This window comes from Megascapheus bottae, chromosome 9, assembly GCF_031878675.1.
Source record: "Megascapheus bottae isolate mThoBot1 chromosome 9, mThoBot2.hap1, whole genome shotgun sequence".
Classification (NCBI taxonomy): Eukaryota; Metazoa; Chordata; class Mammalia; order Rodentia; family Geomyidae; genus Megascapheus; species Megascapheus bottae.
The window spans coordinates 19,505,659-19,520,511 of record NC_143517.1 but is presented as its reverse complement, the minus strand read 5'-3'; the positions used below and the strand labels follow the sequence as shown (position 1 = coordinate 19,520,511).

At 41.7% G+C, this 14,853-nt stretch overlaps 2 protein-coding genes across 6 annotated transcripts in view; one reads left to right on the top strand and one right to left on the bottom strand.

The window, feature by feature from the left end:
* Positions 1-3,823, bottom strand: part of Xkr9 (XK related 9) — a 111,281-nt gene extending 107,458 nt beyond the window's left edge. For all 5 annotated transcript variants that reach the window (XM_090338941.1, XM_090338940.1, XM_090338935.1 and 2 more), the window contains exon 1: positions 3,672-3,823. The gene's annotated coding sequence lies outside the window, so the exon portion shown is untranslated. The remainder of the gene's footprint in view (positions 1-3,671) is intronic.
* The window catches only part of Tram1 (translocation associated membrane protein 1), a 36,895-nt gene continuing 24,666 nt past the window's right edge, over positions 2,625-14,853 (top strand). Inside the window, exons 1-3 of the mRNA XM_090338942.1 lie at positions 2,625-2,950; positions 13,216-13,279; positions 14,672-14,793. Of these exons, the coding sequence (XP_090195068.1) occupies positions 2,828-2,950; positions 13,216-13,279; positions 14,672-14,793 (309 nt within the window). The 5' untranslated portion in view covers positions 2,625-2,827. The remainder of the gene's footprint in view (positions 2,951-13,215; positions 13,280-14,671; positions 14,794-14,853) is intronic.

Genomic DNA, 14,853 nt, shown 5'->3' with positions numbered 1-14,853 from the left:
TGCTCTACTTTCTTACAGCTAGTGTTCTAACCCTTCAGGCAGACCTCTAACCTGGCTTTTTGAAAGATATTTCTGAACATAGAGTCTAGCAGACTCTAGTGATCTGTTTCATCCAACTAAGATCCTCGCCCCCACACTACTCTTGGAATTTCCACCACCTGCCAATACCCCTCACCTGGGGACCAACCTTTTAGTACACAGACCCTGAGGGACTTTTAAGATCCAAATCAAAACCCTGGTAAAGTGTGAAAAGTTTCTTTGGGAGATGATAAAAATATGCTAAAGTTCTGTTATGGTGACTGTAACACAACTTAGAAAATATACTAAGAACAATCGAATCTCCTACTTTCAGTAGGTGAACTCTGTATCTGTTATCTTGAGTAGTTTTGAAAATGCAGTTGATCTTAACCAACAGACAGGTCAGCGCTGGAATTAGTAAAGGTTTTAAAGAGACTTGGAGAAACTGCAGACATTGCCAGCTGGCTTTATGAGAGAACAACAACAACAAAAACATTTTAGAGGGAGCAGCAGACACACAGGCCAAGCCAGGCATGGAAGGATGGCACACTATGGCTCCACATTGTAAGGAGCGTGTGATGCAGGTGCAAGGAGACAGGCAGGGCATCTGAGGCAGGGGTAGGGGGCTGGTCCTGTCATAAAGGCTAGTCACATAGTGGTCCCTGAAAGGCAAGGGAAAACGTTAAACAGTATTGAGCCTGCTGGTAAGATTATTCTAACATAAAAACTGGAAGTGAAATTTTCCGATAGGAAAGGAAATACTAATACCTAACTAAATTTATAGTTTCCCCAACTCCCTGCGAAGCACTTTCTTTGGATCTTCTCATTCAATTGCTCAAGTGAGTGCCACCATTATCTCCATTTTATGGAAATCATACAGCCTCCTTCAGGTCTCAGGCAAATGCACCGTCCTCGTGTTGCCCTTCATTTTACTCCTGGGTCTTTAACTCAATTTAACAATTTCACTTTTGAAATCTTGTCTAAAGATTCTCCCCTCCCCTCCTCCACATACAAATGGTTTAATGAAAATTTTCCTTGAGTTCTGAGTCCCCAAATGGGCTTATGGTCAACTCCCAGTAAGTGAATACATAAATACTTGAAATAAATGAGGAAATGGAATCTCTAGAGATTTACTAACTTGGCTATGATCATAAAGATAGTAGGTTGCAAACAGTGACTTAATAACCTCTATTCTTAAATCATTTAATAATTCCACCAGGTAATATTATAGGCAGAAGTAAGTCTTCTCTTGGGACTAAGGAAGTAGGAAGGGAAACAGAGTTGCCTAGATTTGGTGAGGGACTGGTTGTGGCAGCCTACAAGGTCTAGCTCTAAAGTGACTTTAGGTTTAGATTTAGCAAATGGGTAGTGGTGCAGTTTTCAGAATATAAATGGGTCCTCACTGGGGCAAAGAAAATGTTAAAAGAGTATATGTCTAAACCAACAACATTTTTAAAATTATCTTTCAGGATTACCAACTGTTGTTAATAAGAAATATGCTATTCTTAGGAGAGGATCACAAAGGCTCAATAGCTATGTGCATATGATCATATAAAATATTTATGAAAATGGAAATGCAGCAGTGATATTAGACGCAATGTTGAAAGTGAATCATACAACTTGAGGAGGGGAAACTGGAAGAAAGCAGAGGAAGAGGGGACATTGCTCAAAAAGAAAAGTACTCATTACCTGACTTATGTAACTGCAACCCCTCTGCACATCACCGTTCTAATAATAAAAAATAAAAATAAAATATCGGAACATTTTTATTGAAAGGAACTCCAGGAAACAAGAATTTTGTTGTGGTGGTGGTGGTGGTACTTTTTAATTTTTGGTCTTGTTTTAAGTTTCTGTTTTGAGAAGGGGACACAGAAAGGGTGGCACAAAGGGCGAACAAATGCAGCAGTGGTAATCACTAGACACAATGTTGAAAATAAACTCTGCAACCTGTGGGGAGGGGCAGGAGGGGAAAAACTGGGAGAGAGCAACGTTAGGGGTGACACTGTTCAAAAGAAATGTACTCACTATCCGACTTATGTAACTGTAACCCTTCTGCACATCACCTTTACAATAACAGTATATTTCAAAAAGAGATACTTCAAAAAGAGGTGAATCTAGGCTGATCCTATCGTCTTCATTGTGACATATGGGGGAGGTGGTAAGGATAAAAACAGAACATAATCAGTAAGAAAAAGTCCACAGAACTGCTGAAACTAATTCAGAGGTTAATTTTCGCGGCACAGTCCTCGAAGATTTTTCCGGCCGGTGGACAATCTGACCATCAGGAGGGAAGAAGACAATGGCACGCAAGCCCAGAGGCCACCACGAGCGCGGGAAAACAGGCCGGGAGGACCGCCAGTCTGTTAACCAGGTACAGGAAGCTCGCGCCCCAAACGACTCTCAACTCCCAAGCCTGGGATCCAAGCAGGGGCCGCGCAGCTGGGGTCCCGCCGCCCGCGGGTACCCGACCGACCTCCGAACGCCAGGTGGCGCTGTGGGCTGGCGGGGGCGGCCCGGGCACGAGCGAGCGCCGTCTGCTGAGCGCGCATGCTCGCCCCCTGCTGCAGGCTTGCCTTTTTTTTTTTTTTCTCCCTCTCCTCTTTTTTTTTTTTTTTTTTTCCGGGCGGCCCCGGCGGCTGCGTACTGGCTGTGGGATGGGAAGTGAAGCCCCAGCGAGCGGCGGCGGCGGGGCTGTGAGTAGCAGCCCGGGGGAGGCGGCGACCGCGGCGGCGAGGCAGTGAGCAGCTTGGAGGATCGCGGAGCCGGGCGGAGCACCTGCAGGCACGGGCGGTGACCTCCCCCCACCACCATGGCGATTCGCAAGAAGAGCAGCAAGAGCCCCCCGATCCTGAGCCATGAGTTCGTCCTGCAGAATCACGCGGACATCGTCTCCTGTGTGGCGATGGTCTTCCTGCTGGGGCTCATGTTCGAGGTGAGCCCGCCCCGCGCCCCAACCGCCCACTCCGACCCCCGCCGGGCCCGGGTCCCCGGCTTCGTGGCTCCTCCCTGCGGCCCGGGTCGCAGTTCGTGGGGAGGGGAGGGTGTGCAGGGTGCCGTGGGGACCCCCCCCCCCCCGAGACGCGGCCCCAGCCCCGAGGGACGGGCCTCCACCCCCTCGTCCCGCTCGCCCCGAGGCCATCCCGGAGGTGCGGGGCTCCCGCGGGCCTGGTCGGCTCCCCGTGGACCGGGGGAGGGGGTGCGGCGGGGAGGCAGCGCATCGCCCCCTAGCCTGGGGCCTCGCCGCCCCCTCGGGCCGGCCGGCGGCGCCGCGCAGTTCCTGGTTCCCGCGAAGGGTTACGTGGCAGCCGGCGAGGGGCCGGCGGGCGGGGGCGGCCCAGCGCCGCCGGGGAGCGGGGCGGGCGCGGTGGGCGGACTGGGGGCCGGCCCGCCGGGGCCTGAGGGGGGGCTGGTGGTGGGGGTGGCAGGGGAGGGTCGGCCCACGGGATCAGGGGTAACGGCGGGGGTCTCTCCCCCCCCCCTTCCCCGGGGAGGACCACGATCGGGGCGGGTGAGAAAGTGACGGAGCCCCGCGGCTGGTGGCCGGCTGCCGGCGCGGTGGGCGATGGTGGCTGGACACCTGGAGCGGGGTGGGGGGGCGGGGGGATTGGGGACGCGCGCCCGAGGCTGTTAATTCTTGACTTATTGCCACTTACCGAACTTTCTGCCCCGGCGCTCGCTTTTGCCTTCTTCAAAATAAATAAATTAAAAAAATAAAAAGAAAAGGGGGGGGGACACCTAAACCGGGGTTTCCAACAGCCTGCGCCTGGCAGTGGAGCCAGCAGCGCCTTCCCTGAAGCAGGAGGATGAGAATGTCAAGAGTGTGTAAATTCTCTTCCCACATCTCTCGTGTGTGATGACTTATTTAACAGCTGTTGAATGTGGTTAATAAACTTTGTAAGGTGAACGTGTGACATCCTACGGTTTTTTTTTTTTTTTTTTGACTCGTTCCCCAAGACGCACGCCCATTTGCTTTTTCCCCTTTAAACTTTTGGCCCCACGTCTCAGCAGATACACTCAATATTTTCCTTATTTACTCATTTGTCTCCTCTTCCCCTGACATGTAACCATAGAGAAGACAGATTATTTTTTTACTAGTCTGTTACCATTTCCAAGAATAGTGCTTTTAAAATATGAGTGAAATTAAGAATCTTGAGAAAAACTAATGGAATAAAAGGCTGCTGGGGAACCAAAAGATGAGTGGGTTGTTTTTTTTTTTGTTTTTTTTTTGTTTTTTACATTGTTATTAGGTAACTTCGTCGTATTTTGCCTATCTTCTATGTGGCTTTTCTGAATCTACCCAGAGATTTTATTCCGATCATTTCGTGTATGGTTGAAAGCACTTTTTAAAGAGGTAGCAGGTTTAGTTGACAGGAAACAGATCAGAGCTAACATATGCCACAGGCTTACTTCCTGACCTAAAACTGAGATTCCATTTTTCTGCCCTTTATAAAGAAGATCAGTTGTCTTCATACAGCTGTTGTTGCAAGCACGGGGTAATAGGATGTTTAGACATGACAGTTTACAACGGGGTAATGGGAACCAGGTAGTGAGAGGAAGCCAGGGGATTCAGTCTCATACTGTTTGAAATACTACAGCAAAACCCCTTGAACAATGAACATATGCTTCAAAAATAATGACAGAACTAAAAACACAGGTCTTGTCCAGGTGTGGGTGCTAGTGGAAGGAGAGACAAGAACCTAGGGGGTGAATATGTACCCGCGTGGAAGAGTGAGAGTGATGGAGGCGAGTCCCATCAAGGTAGAGTGCATGCATATGTAAACAAATCAAGATGAAACCCCTTTGTACAGCTAATTGATGCTAACAAAATGGTAGAGTGCTTTATTTATTCTTATATTCATTTTTGTGTGTGGGGGGGGTAATTTAGGGATGGAATTCTGGCTCCAGCATGTTAAGCAAATGCTGTACCACCCGATGCACCTTCAGCATTCAGTGCTTTCTTTGGGATGTGCAAGGCCCCACAGAATAAGGGACATGTGGAAGGAAGGGATGGAGAGGAGGGAAGGGGAAAGGGAAGGCATTTGTTACTCCTTTCAATTGGATACTTGTGTATACTTCCTTCTCTGATATTGAAGTAATACTTCTGCATATGCAACACATGGTAGAATTCCTGACTATACAAATATCATTCAGTAATACCAGGACTTGTAAGGTGAATGATTTGAATGAATTAGAATATAAATCAGAAATTTTGACACTTGATAATGTTGTAACATTTTTGTATAAACAATTACACATTCTTTTACCACATTTTTAGGGAAAATCTAGGAGATGAGTAGATTTTCACTTTTTTGTCAGCACTAAGTACGAATTTTGTTTGTTCTTTGCCTGTCCTGGGGTTTGAACTCTGGGCCTGGGCATTGACCCTGAGCTTTTTCTTTTTTTGCTCAAGGCTAGCACTCTTCCACTTGAGCCCCAGCTCCACTTCTGGTCTTTCTTTAGCAGTTTATGGGAGATAAGAATCTCATGGGCTTTCCTGCCTGGGCTGTCTTAGAACCCTGATCCTCAGATCTCAGCCTCCTGAGAGGCTGGGAGTACAGACACCAGTGTGGGGCTAAGTAGGACTTTTAAATTATTTCCAAAGGAGTGTTCAAATGGTGCACAGAAGAGGGAAGTTTGTGTCAGCTGTTTTTCTTACCATATGTTAAGAGTTTTAGAAGAGTGAAAACATTGTATCTGCCCATTGATTAGATGAATTTTGCTATTTTACTAAAAAGAATTGCTGCATCTTAGTTAACATAATTATAGGACTGTAGTTTTTTTGTTGTTGTTTTTTTGTTTTTTTTTTGCCAGTCCTGGGCTTGAGCTCAGGGCCTGAGCACTGTCCTTGGACTTTCTCAAGGCTAGAGCTCTACCACTTGAGCCTCAGCACCACTTCCGGTTTTGTTTTTTTCTGTATATGTGGTACCAAGGAATCGAACCCGGGTGTTCGTGCATCCTAGGCAAGCACTTTAACCACTAGGCCAAACTCCCGGCCCCAGGACTGTAGTTTTGAAGTTGAGGTTTTTGCAGAACTGTTAATGTGTTTGTACAAGTGTACTGAGGAAATGGCAGAGGATTTATGAGATAAGAAATAATGTACTCTATTATAGCCAAAATGACAAAGCTAAGTGGGTATACTATAAAACTAAAAGTTGTGAAGCTGAAGGGATCCATATTCAAGTAAGAGCCTAGGAAAGCTTACTCTTCTTTATCTGTAGAATAGGTCTCATTGGCTTATTGAGAGAATCAAGTTTACTAACTTGTATCATATAGTTGGTCAGTGTTCAGCTGGCAAGAACATAACTTTTATTCCTTAGAAAAATTCATCAAAGTTGGAAAATAGATGGCAGCCTTTTTTTTTTTCTTTTTTAATTTTATTTTATTGTAAAGGTGATGTACAGAGGAGTTACAGTTTCATAATGTAATGAATATATTTCGTTTGAAGGAGGTGTTAACCCCTCCTTCATTTTTTCACTCTTTCCCTCCCTCAGCTCTCCTCCCAGGATGGCAGCATTTTTTTTTTTTTGATGGCAGCATTTTTATTTGAGGAAAGGGTCCAACAGTTAGTAGAAAAAGATCAAAAAGAATGAAAAGTTTGAAAAGTAATCTGATTAGGGGAAATATCAGAGGGAGTTCCAGGAACTTCATATTGTTGAAAAAAAGTTCTTGTAAGTGTTGCAATTGTAGTTTTGTGTGGGGGGTGTTTTTTGAGTTTTCTTTTTTCTTTTGGGGGTGGGTGGCTATTTTACAACAGTAGCTGCCCACAGAACGTAAGGGTAGTTTTGAATTAGGACAATTTAAACAGTCAGAAAAAAAACAAAACAAAACAATACTTGATTTCTAAAAGAATGCACAAGAAGATTATGCCTGAAATCTTAGCTACTTAGGAGGCTGAGATCTGAGGATCTCGGTTCAAAGCCAGCCTGGGAACAAAAGTCTGTGAGACTCCCATTTCCAGTTAACCACCAGAAAACCGGAAGTGGCACTGTGGCTGTAACTAGTAGAGCAATACCCTTGAGCTGAAGAGCTTAGAGACAGTGCCCAGGCCCAGAGTTCAAGCCCCATGACCTACAAAATAATAATAATAATAATAAATAAATAAAATTGTACAAGAGGAGTACAGAGTTAGGGATTCACCAAGAAATACTGCCTTCTAGAAGGGAGTTCTCTCACTGCAGAGGGTTAAGAATCTGGAGGTTGCTGTACCTTTCAGGTTTGGGATCTTTGCTGCTAAAAAATCTTGGAGCTATTTTGGAGAGTTTTTAATTTTTATTTATTTATTTATTTATTTTTTGCCAGTCCTGGGCTTGAGCTCAGGGCCTGAGCACTGTCCTTGGACTTTCTCAAGGCTAGAGCTCTACCACTTGAGCCTCAGCACCACTTCCGGCTTTTTTTTCTATATATGTGGTACCAAGGAATCGAACCCTGGTCTTCATGTATGCTAGGCAAGCACTTTAACCACTAGGCCAAACTCCTGGCCCCGGGTTTTTTTATTTTTTAAGTATGGCTTGTCTTAGTGATAAAATTTGCTTTTGAAATTTCCCTTGTTTTTAAAGAACTTTATAGATAGATAGTGGTAAAATGTAATTTGATATTCAGAAATTGATTTCGTTTTTCAGGAACTCAGTGTATATAGCAATGTAATCGAGGTCTAAACGATACATATTAAAAAAAATGGAGATCAATAGTATTAATGTCCAAGCAGTCATAAGCTGTTATTTTTACTTTTTTTTTTTTTTTTTTTGCCAGTCCTGGGCTTGAGCTCAGGGCCTGAGCACTGTCCTTGGGCTTTCTCAAGGCTAGTGTTCTACCCTGAGCCACCACACCATTTCTGGCTTTTTCTATGTATGTGGTACTGAGGAATTGAACCCGGGTCTTCGTGCATGCCAGGCAGGCACTCTACCACTATTTTTACTTTTTTTACTTTTTTACTATTTTTACTTTTTAAGAGTAATTTTTGTAACATTTATATTCAGAAGTAATATATCATTCTATTTACTAGTTTAAACTAAAGCAGTGCTGGCCGGGCTGTGAAGTATAAGAGGCTTTTTATATGTCTAGGAGAATGAGTTTTGATTTAATTCTTCTGTTAGCCTTTTGGGGTTTTATAATTGTTTTTTCTCATTCTGCTTAATGTCATGTGCTAAACCAACTGGGTGCCAGGTTCTAATTTTATTTGGGCGTCTAATATAAAAAGATAATTGAATTTTTGTTGCTTTTAGAATTTCATAGTAAATTTTGGAGGATTTTATTTGTTTGGAAAGAACTCTAACACAAAGTGTTCTTAGCTGTGGTAATGGTAAGGTCATATTACAAACCCGAGTCAGGATGTAGAGGCAGGAGAGAGGAGTCCAGTGCATGTGTGAAAAGTCTAAACAAAGAAAAACTACGTGAAGTTCAGTAATCTGCTTTATTGAAATGGTCACATGAAATTATGGTGACCCTGGAAGCTTCTGTTAATCTGTAATGAATCCTTGCCCATTAACATACCAACTGCATTAGACTTTTCTATTCCCGTTATCTTCATCACCATCATTTTCACTTTGGAACTTTCTTTAAGGGCTATATTGTAGACTTTCCTTTTCTTTCTTTTTTTTTAATCTGATTTTTTTCTCCAAGACTTGAATTTCAGTATGAAAGAGTTCAGCCACAAACTTATGTGCTATTTTGCTATTCAAATACTATGCTGATTCTCTGTCTCTTTTCAGTTTTCAGGGTACTTTGACCTTTTTCCTGTCCTCCCGTATATTAGTCCCCTCTCTGCTTTGCTTTTTTTTCCCTTGCATATACTTCACTCTCCCTCATCCACAGGGATGCTCCTAAGTCCTGAATAAATGCCCCAAACCACATATACCACCAAACCCTACATTTGCTAGTATTTTTCCTATTCATACACATAGTATAGCTTAATAAACTAGGTACAGCAGATTAAAATTGAAATAGAACAATTATTGCGATATAATATAATACGGATTATGTGAATGTGATCCCTCAAAATATGGTTATTATTGTGTACTTGTCTTTGTGGTGAGAGATGATACCTAACCAGTATCATCTAAGTAAGGTGAATGCAAGCGCCAGTCTGCAAATACGGGCTCTTTAACCAAGCCCTGCCTTGATGGTTAATCTGATAACCAATACTAAGCACCAGGCCAGTAGCACATGCAACATGGACACATTGCACAAATGTGATGTCTGTCTTGGGCTATTTGGAGTGAGACAGCACAAGATTGCATCATACTACTTAGAACAGCTCACAGCTTCAAACTTATATTTGTTTGTGGAATTTTCCATGTAATATTTTCAGGCTGCTGTTGACTGAATAACTGAAATTGTAGGAAGTGAAAATGAGTAAAGGACATGAATGTTTATGCCTTTCCTTTCCCTTTGTTCATTTTATTTGAGATAAGGTCTCACTGTACTCAAAATTCTACATTTTTCTTGCCTCAGCCTTCTGAAAATTGGGATTATAGGTATATGCCACCACACCTAGCTGTTTCTGACTTTCTGTGCCTCTCAGCTCACACATTATTGAGGGATACCAGAAAAAGTTACATACTTGTACTAAGGATAATACTACAGTCAGTTGTTTTTTTTGTTTTTTAATTTTTTGCCAGTCCTGGGGCTTGAACTCAGGGCCTGAGCACTGTCCTTGGGCTTTCTCAAGGCTAGAGCTCTACCACGTGAGCCACAGCACCACTTCAGGCTTTTTTCTATGTATGTGATACCAAGGAATTGAACATGGGTCTTAGTGCATGCTAGGCAAGCACTCTACCACTAGGCCAAACTCCCGGCCCTACAGTGAGGTTTTTAATCTTGGGCATTAGCAATATCCATTGATTGTTTTACTTTTCCTAGTTAACTCCTTTCCATGTAAGAATTAGATACATACTCTATACTCTTTATTCACTTCTTCATTATTTCTTACAGTGTGACAGTATGACAAAAGAAAAGGCTTATCAGATATAGTTGTCTTCAGTTTCCTGTCTTTTTAATTTCTATGTCTTATCTGTCTTGTGCTTTACAAATTGAGCATCCCTCATTCCAAAATCTAGGTTGCTTAAAAGCCACAACTTTTCAAGCACCAGTATAAAACCACAAGTAGACCTCATATTACAGATTGTGCTCAAAACACAGAGGCATTAATATATTAATATATATATAAATTAATTACCTTCTAAGTAGGTGTAGAAGGTGTATCTGAAACAAGAATGAATTCTGTGATTAGAGTTGAGTCCCATTCCTAAGATTTATCATACATATGCAGGTATTCCAAAATCAGAAGAAATTTGAAATCCAAAATTCTTCTGATTCCAAACATTTTGGAAAAGGAAAACTCCACAAGTCTACCTATGCTGCCTCCTCCCCAGCCTATGAAAGAACATTCAAGACCTCTGTTCTTACAGTGTCCTTCCCTACCGGGTCTTTCCAGCCGCCATCCCCCTTTTCCCTCTTTTAACGGTTAACTTCCCTCTTTCCCACTTTTCCCTCGCCCTTTCCTGTTGCTCCCAGGCCAGCTGTCTCCCAACTGAACACCAGTCTTGACTTAACATATACTAAATCTCTCATTCTTCTCTTGTTAGGTTCTTCAGCTCAGTTATAACAGGGATGGCAGTGTTGGCTTTTTCTCTGCCATCTCCAACAGATCTGATGTCTTTTCTACAGATCTGACACACCTTCCACATGGGATTTCTGTACTCCACAGCTCAGTGTCTATCTATAAACAGGAATCTTTAAGCTAGACCCTCCCTGCTGAGATCTAGACTTAAGTTTAGCTACTCTTTCTCCACAGATATCTCCGGGTGTCCAAAACTCACTTTTTTTTTTCTCTTTCATATGGCGTCTGTTCTTTTTGTCTTCCATATTTGGTTTTTGGTGGTGTTTTTGTTGTTGTTGTTGTTGTTGTTGTTGTTGTTGTTGTTGTTTTGATAGTCCTGGGGCTTAGACTCAGGGCCTGAACACTGTCCTTGGGCTTTCCTCGAACCTCGAGGCTAGCATTCTACCACTTGAGCCACAACACCACTTCTGGCTATTTTTTGTGTATATGGTACCAAGCAATTGAACCCAAGTCTTTGTGCGTGCTAGGCAAACACTCTACCACTAGACCATGTTCCCAGCCCAAATGTATTTGTATTTTTAATAGTTGTTCAAGCTGTAAATAAACATAATGTTTTGACTTTTTTCTTTTATTTGCCAAGCCCTATACTATTTCCTAAGTCCACCTATGTCCACTACCTAACTTACTTTCTGTGGTCTCTTGCAAAGCTTTATTCTTGACTTGCTTGCTTACTCTGGCATTTTTTTCTCTATTAGGTAACAATACATGGTCAATACTATTGACCATTGCCTAATATTTGCCAGGTCCCACAGTAAGCTCAGAGCTACTATGACAGGCAGAAATAGGCATTGTCATAGCATTTACAGTGTTTACCTTTGTGACAATGAGACAAATTAGTAAGATCATATCAAAGTATATGTTCTGAAGGGAGGTAAGACAGATCTCAGGTAACCTGACAAAGAAAATGCTCTACTCTAGGAAGACAGGACAGGCTTCCTTGAAAAAAAAAAAAAAATGATTAGATTGAGATCTAAACAAGACTTCTTAACAATGCCAGGATCCTGTGTTGGAGACACAGCTGGGGGCCAGAGAGCAAGTGGAAATGAAGACATTGCCAGGCATGGAGGAATCCCACATGGAGTTGTAATGGAGTATAGGCCACATGATCCAGAAAAACAGGAACTCAATGAAAGATTTTTAGTAGGTGGAGTAGAGAACATGATGACACAATTGTAATTGTAGCGTACAGAGGATCTGAAGGGGCTTGAGAGACCACTTACTATAACCAGCAGTCTTCTTAAAATGTATACATAAATATCCATGTCCTTAAAATCCTCCACTATATCAAAATAAAACCTGAACTACTCCGGTCAACAAGGTACTTTCAGAGCATGCAGTCATTTCTGAACTTTCCTGCTGTCTTCTCTGATGACCTCTGTGCTGTAGTTGACATTATATGTACTGTTGCTTTACCTTGCTTTGTCTACCTGGCTGCCCTCTTCACCCTCTGCCTCCACTCCCTGGAAGGAAGACTTCTGTTTCCCAACCTCCTGTTGGAAACAGCTCTCACATGACTCCCAGAAGCATTTCCAGAACAGGCTTCATTTCTTACCCCAGGAAATGAAATTCTTTGTCATATCTACTCATTGTGTGTTCTGTTGACACTAACTTGATGGTATTACAACAGTTTTGTTTACCTATCCTTTTGACAGTGTTGAACTTGTCACTGAGGCTGATTTTTTTTTAATCTTAGTGGGGTTTTTTGTTGTTTGTTTTACTGTTGTGCTTGTCCTGATGCTTGAGCCACAGTACTTCTAGCTATTTTTTAAGCTGTTTGTTGGATAAGTGTCTCTCATATGTTCTTGCCCCACTTTGCTTCAAACCTCAATCCTCAGATCTCAGCCTCCTGAGTGGCTAGGATTACAGCCCTGAGCCCCTAGCACCCGGCTGTCTGTCATTCTGCTTTCTGTTCTGGCCATTTTACTTTTACTAATAATCAAGTCACTTGAGTATTTACCATGCAGCTATTTGGGAGATTCCTACTTAGACCCTACGTTAGATGTTTTTTTGTGCTATTTGTACTTATATTATAGTTAAAAACTTCGTTAGCTGGGTGCAGTGGCTCACGCCTATAATCCTAGCTACTCAGGAGGCTGAGATTCGAGGGTTGTGCTGCAAAGCCAGCTTAGGCACTAAAGTTGGGGAGACTCTTATCTCCCGTTAACCTCTAGAAAAGGGGAAGTGGGGCTTAGCTCAAGGGTAGGGTGGGTAGCCTTGAGCTGAAGAGCTCAGGGACAGGGCCCAGGCACAGAAGCAAGCTCCATGACCCACAAAAAAAAACTAACAAAACAACAACAACAACAAAACAACTTTGTGTTGATGGGAGCATTGTGTTCATAACATAGTTTTGTGGTAGAGATTTATTTGTGAAATCATTGCTTACTGTTGCTGCAAGAGGGTGTCACAGTTGGGGCTGAATTAAACAGTGTAATTTAAATTGCAAAATGACCCTAATGTGCAGGTGGGGTGTGTCTAGGGTATCTCAGTCCTTAGATTTGGGAACTAAATCTATATTCTATTTACACCTATTTCTTTGTGGAGAGTCATAAACTCAACTTTTTGTTTTTCTTTCTCTCTAGATAACAGCAAAAGCATCTATCATTTTTGTGACTCTTCAGTATAATGTTACCCTCCCTGCAACAGGTTGGTAGTGTTCATTAAGAATTTCCTATTTAAGTAGTTCAGTTGGATAAGCTTGGAAATAAAAACATTTGATTTTGCATTAATTCTCATAGCCCACAAGTAGACTGATATGTTTTGTTATACAAAATCCTACACATTGTATGAGAACCCATATTGTGTGTTTAATGTTTAGTGTCTTTTTTTGGGGGGGGGGTGAGTGGCCATGAAATTCCATTGAGAAGCTTTATGTATTGCTTTTTCCAATCTATTTTTAAGAAAAAAATTAAAAATCAATATATTAAATTTCAGTTAAGGCTTCTGTGGGCATAATGTGCTGCTTCAGTTTTTCTGACAAATATAAGTTAGATTTTGTATCTTAAACTAGCTTTTATTATTATACATAATTATTTTGATTAGTGAGAATTTCAGTAAACTTTAGGAATTACCCGATAGTTGTCTCCAAGCTATACTTTAGGTTTTTATCTCAAGAAGTTTTATTTCTAAATTTGCAGTGTGAGAATCAAGTTGTTATAGGAAGCTGGCTGTAGTTGAATATAGGAGTATAATTAAGGAGTATAATTAAGCAGATTGAGAAGGGAGATTGGGGTAATTGGTTGATTAAGTGTGAGTGTATTCAAGCAGTTCATCTGAACTAAAGTTTTTAATTTGAATGTGTGATCAGATCCATAGCATTGAATGGGCTTTTTGGTTCAGTTATATGTAATTGTGTAAATACTTGATTTAATCACTCAGATAGGAGACTACGTAAGACTATAGTGTTGTTTTGACATTTATTATTCCAGAAAATCTATTTTACCTAAATAGACTTCGTACACAAAAAACTTGAAAACAAGTGTCAGCAAATCATAAGTATTTAATGATTTGTTTTGAAAAATTATAGCAATTGCAAGCATTAACATCTTTGAGTAGACATAGCCTCTGCCTCTACTGTGAAATCAAAACTAAGTCTGCTAAAGGTCAAGTCAGTCTTTCCACCAAAATGATAATGTATCTCATTTGAAAGTAGGAATTTTTGAAAGTTCCTAGAAGACAGGCAAAAAGACCAAATGTAACTCTGTCAATCTGATCTCTGCCCCTGAGATAATACCAGGTAGTGAGTGGCGTCCCGTCCTGTTTTTCGGTCTTTGATGGTGTTACTAACATGTGTCAAGTAAAGTCTTTGTAAGTAATTTCTGAAGCTTTGGGTTTTTAGATTGCATTCTCCTCAGTTTTTACTGCCCCCAAAGACTTGAGATGTCTACGAGCAAATTATCTATGATGTTTCTAGAGAGTTTTTGTTTTTTTAAACTAGATTGGTCTTCTTTTGTTTGTTTCTATAACTATGTTGTACTTAGTGCTGTTTTTATAATCTTATGTATATTTTTGTGTATGTGTGTCCTTTTTGGCCTTCAGAGGAGCAAGCTACTGAATCAGCGTCCCTTTATTACTATGGTATCAAAGATTTGGCTACAGTTTTCTTCTACATGCTAGTGGCGATAATTATTCATGCCATAATTCAAGAGTATGTGTTGGATGTAAGTATTCAATCTTAGAAATCTATATTTTGTAAAGCTTAGCTATCCATGCTACAATAG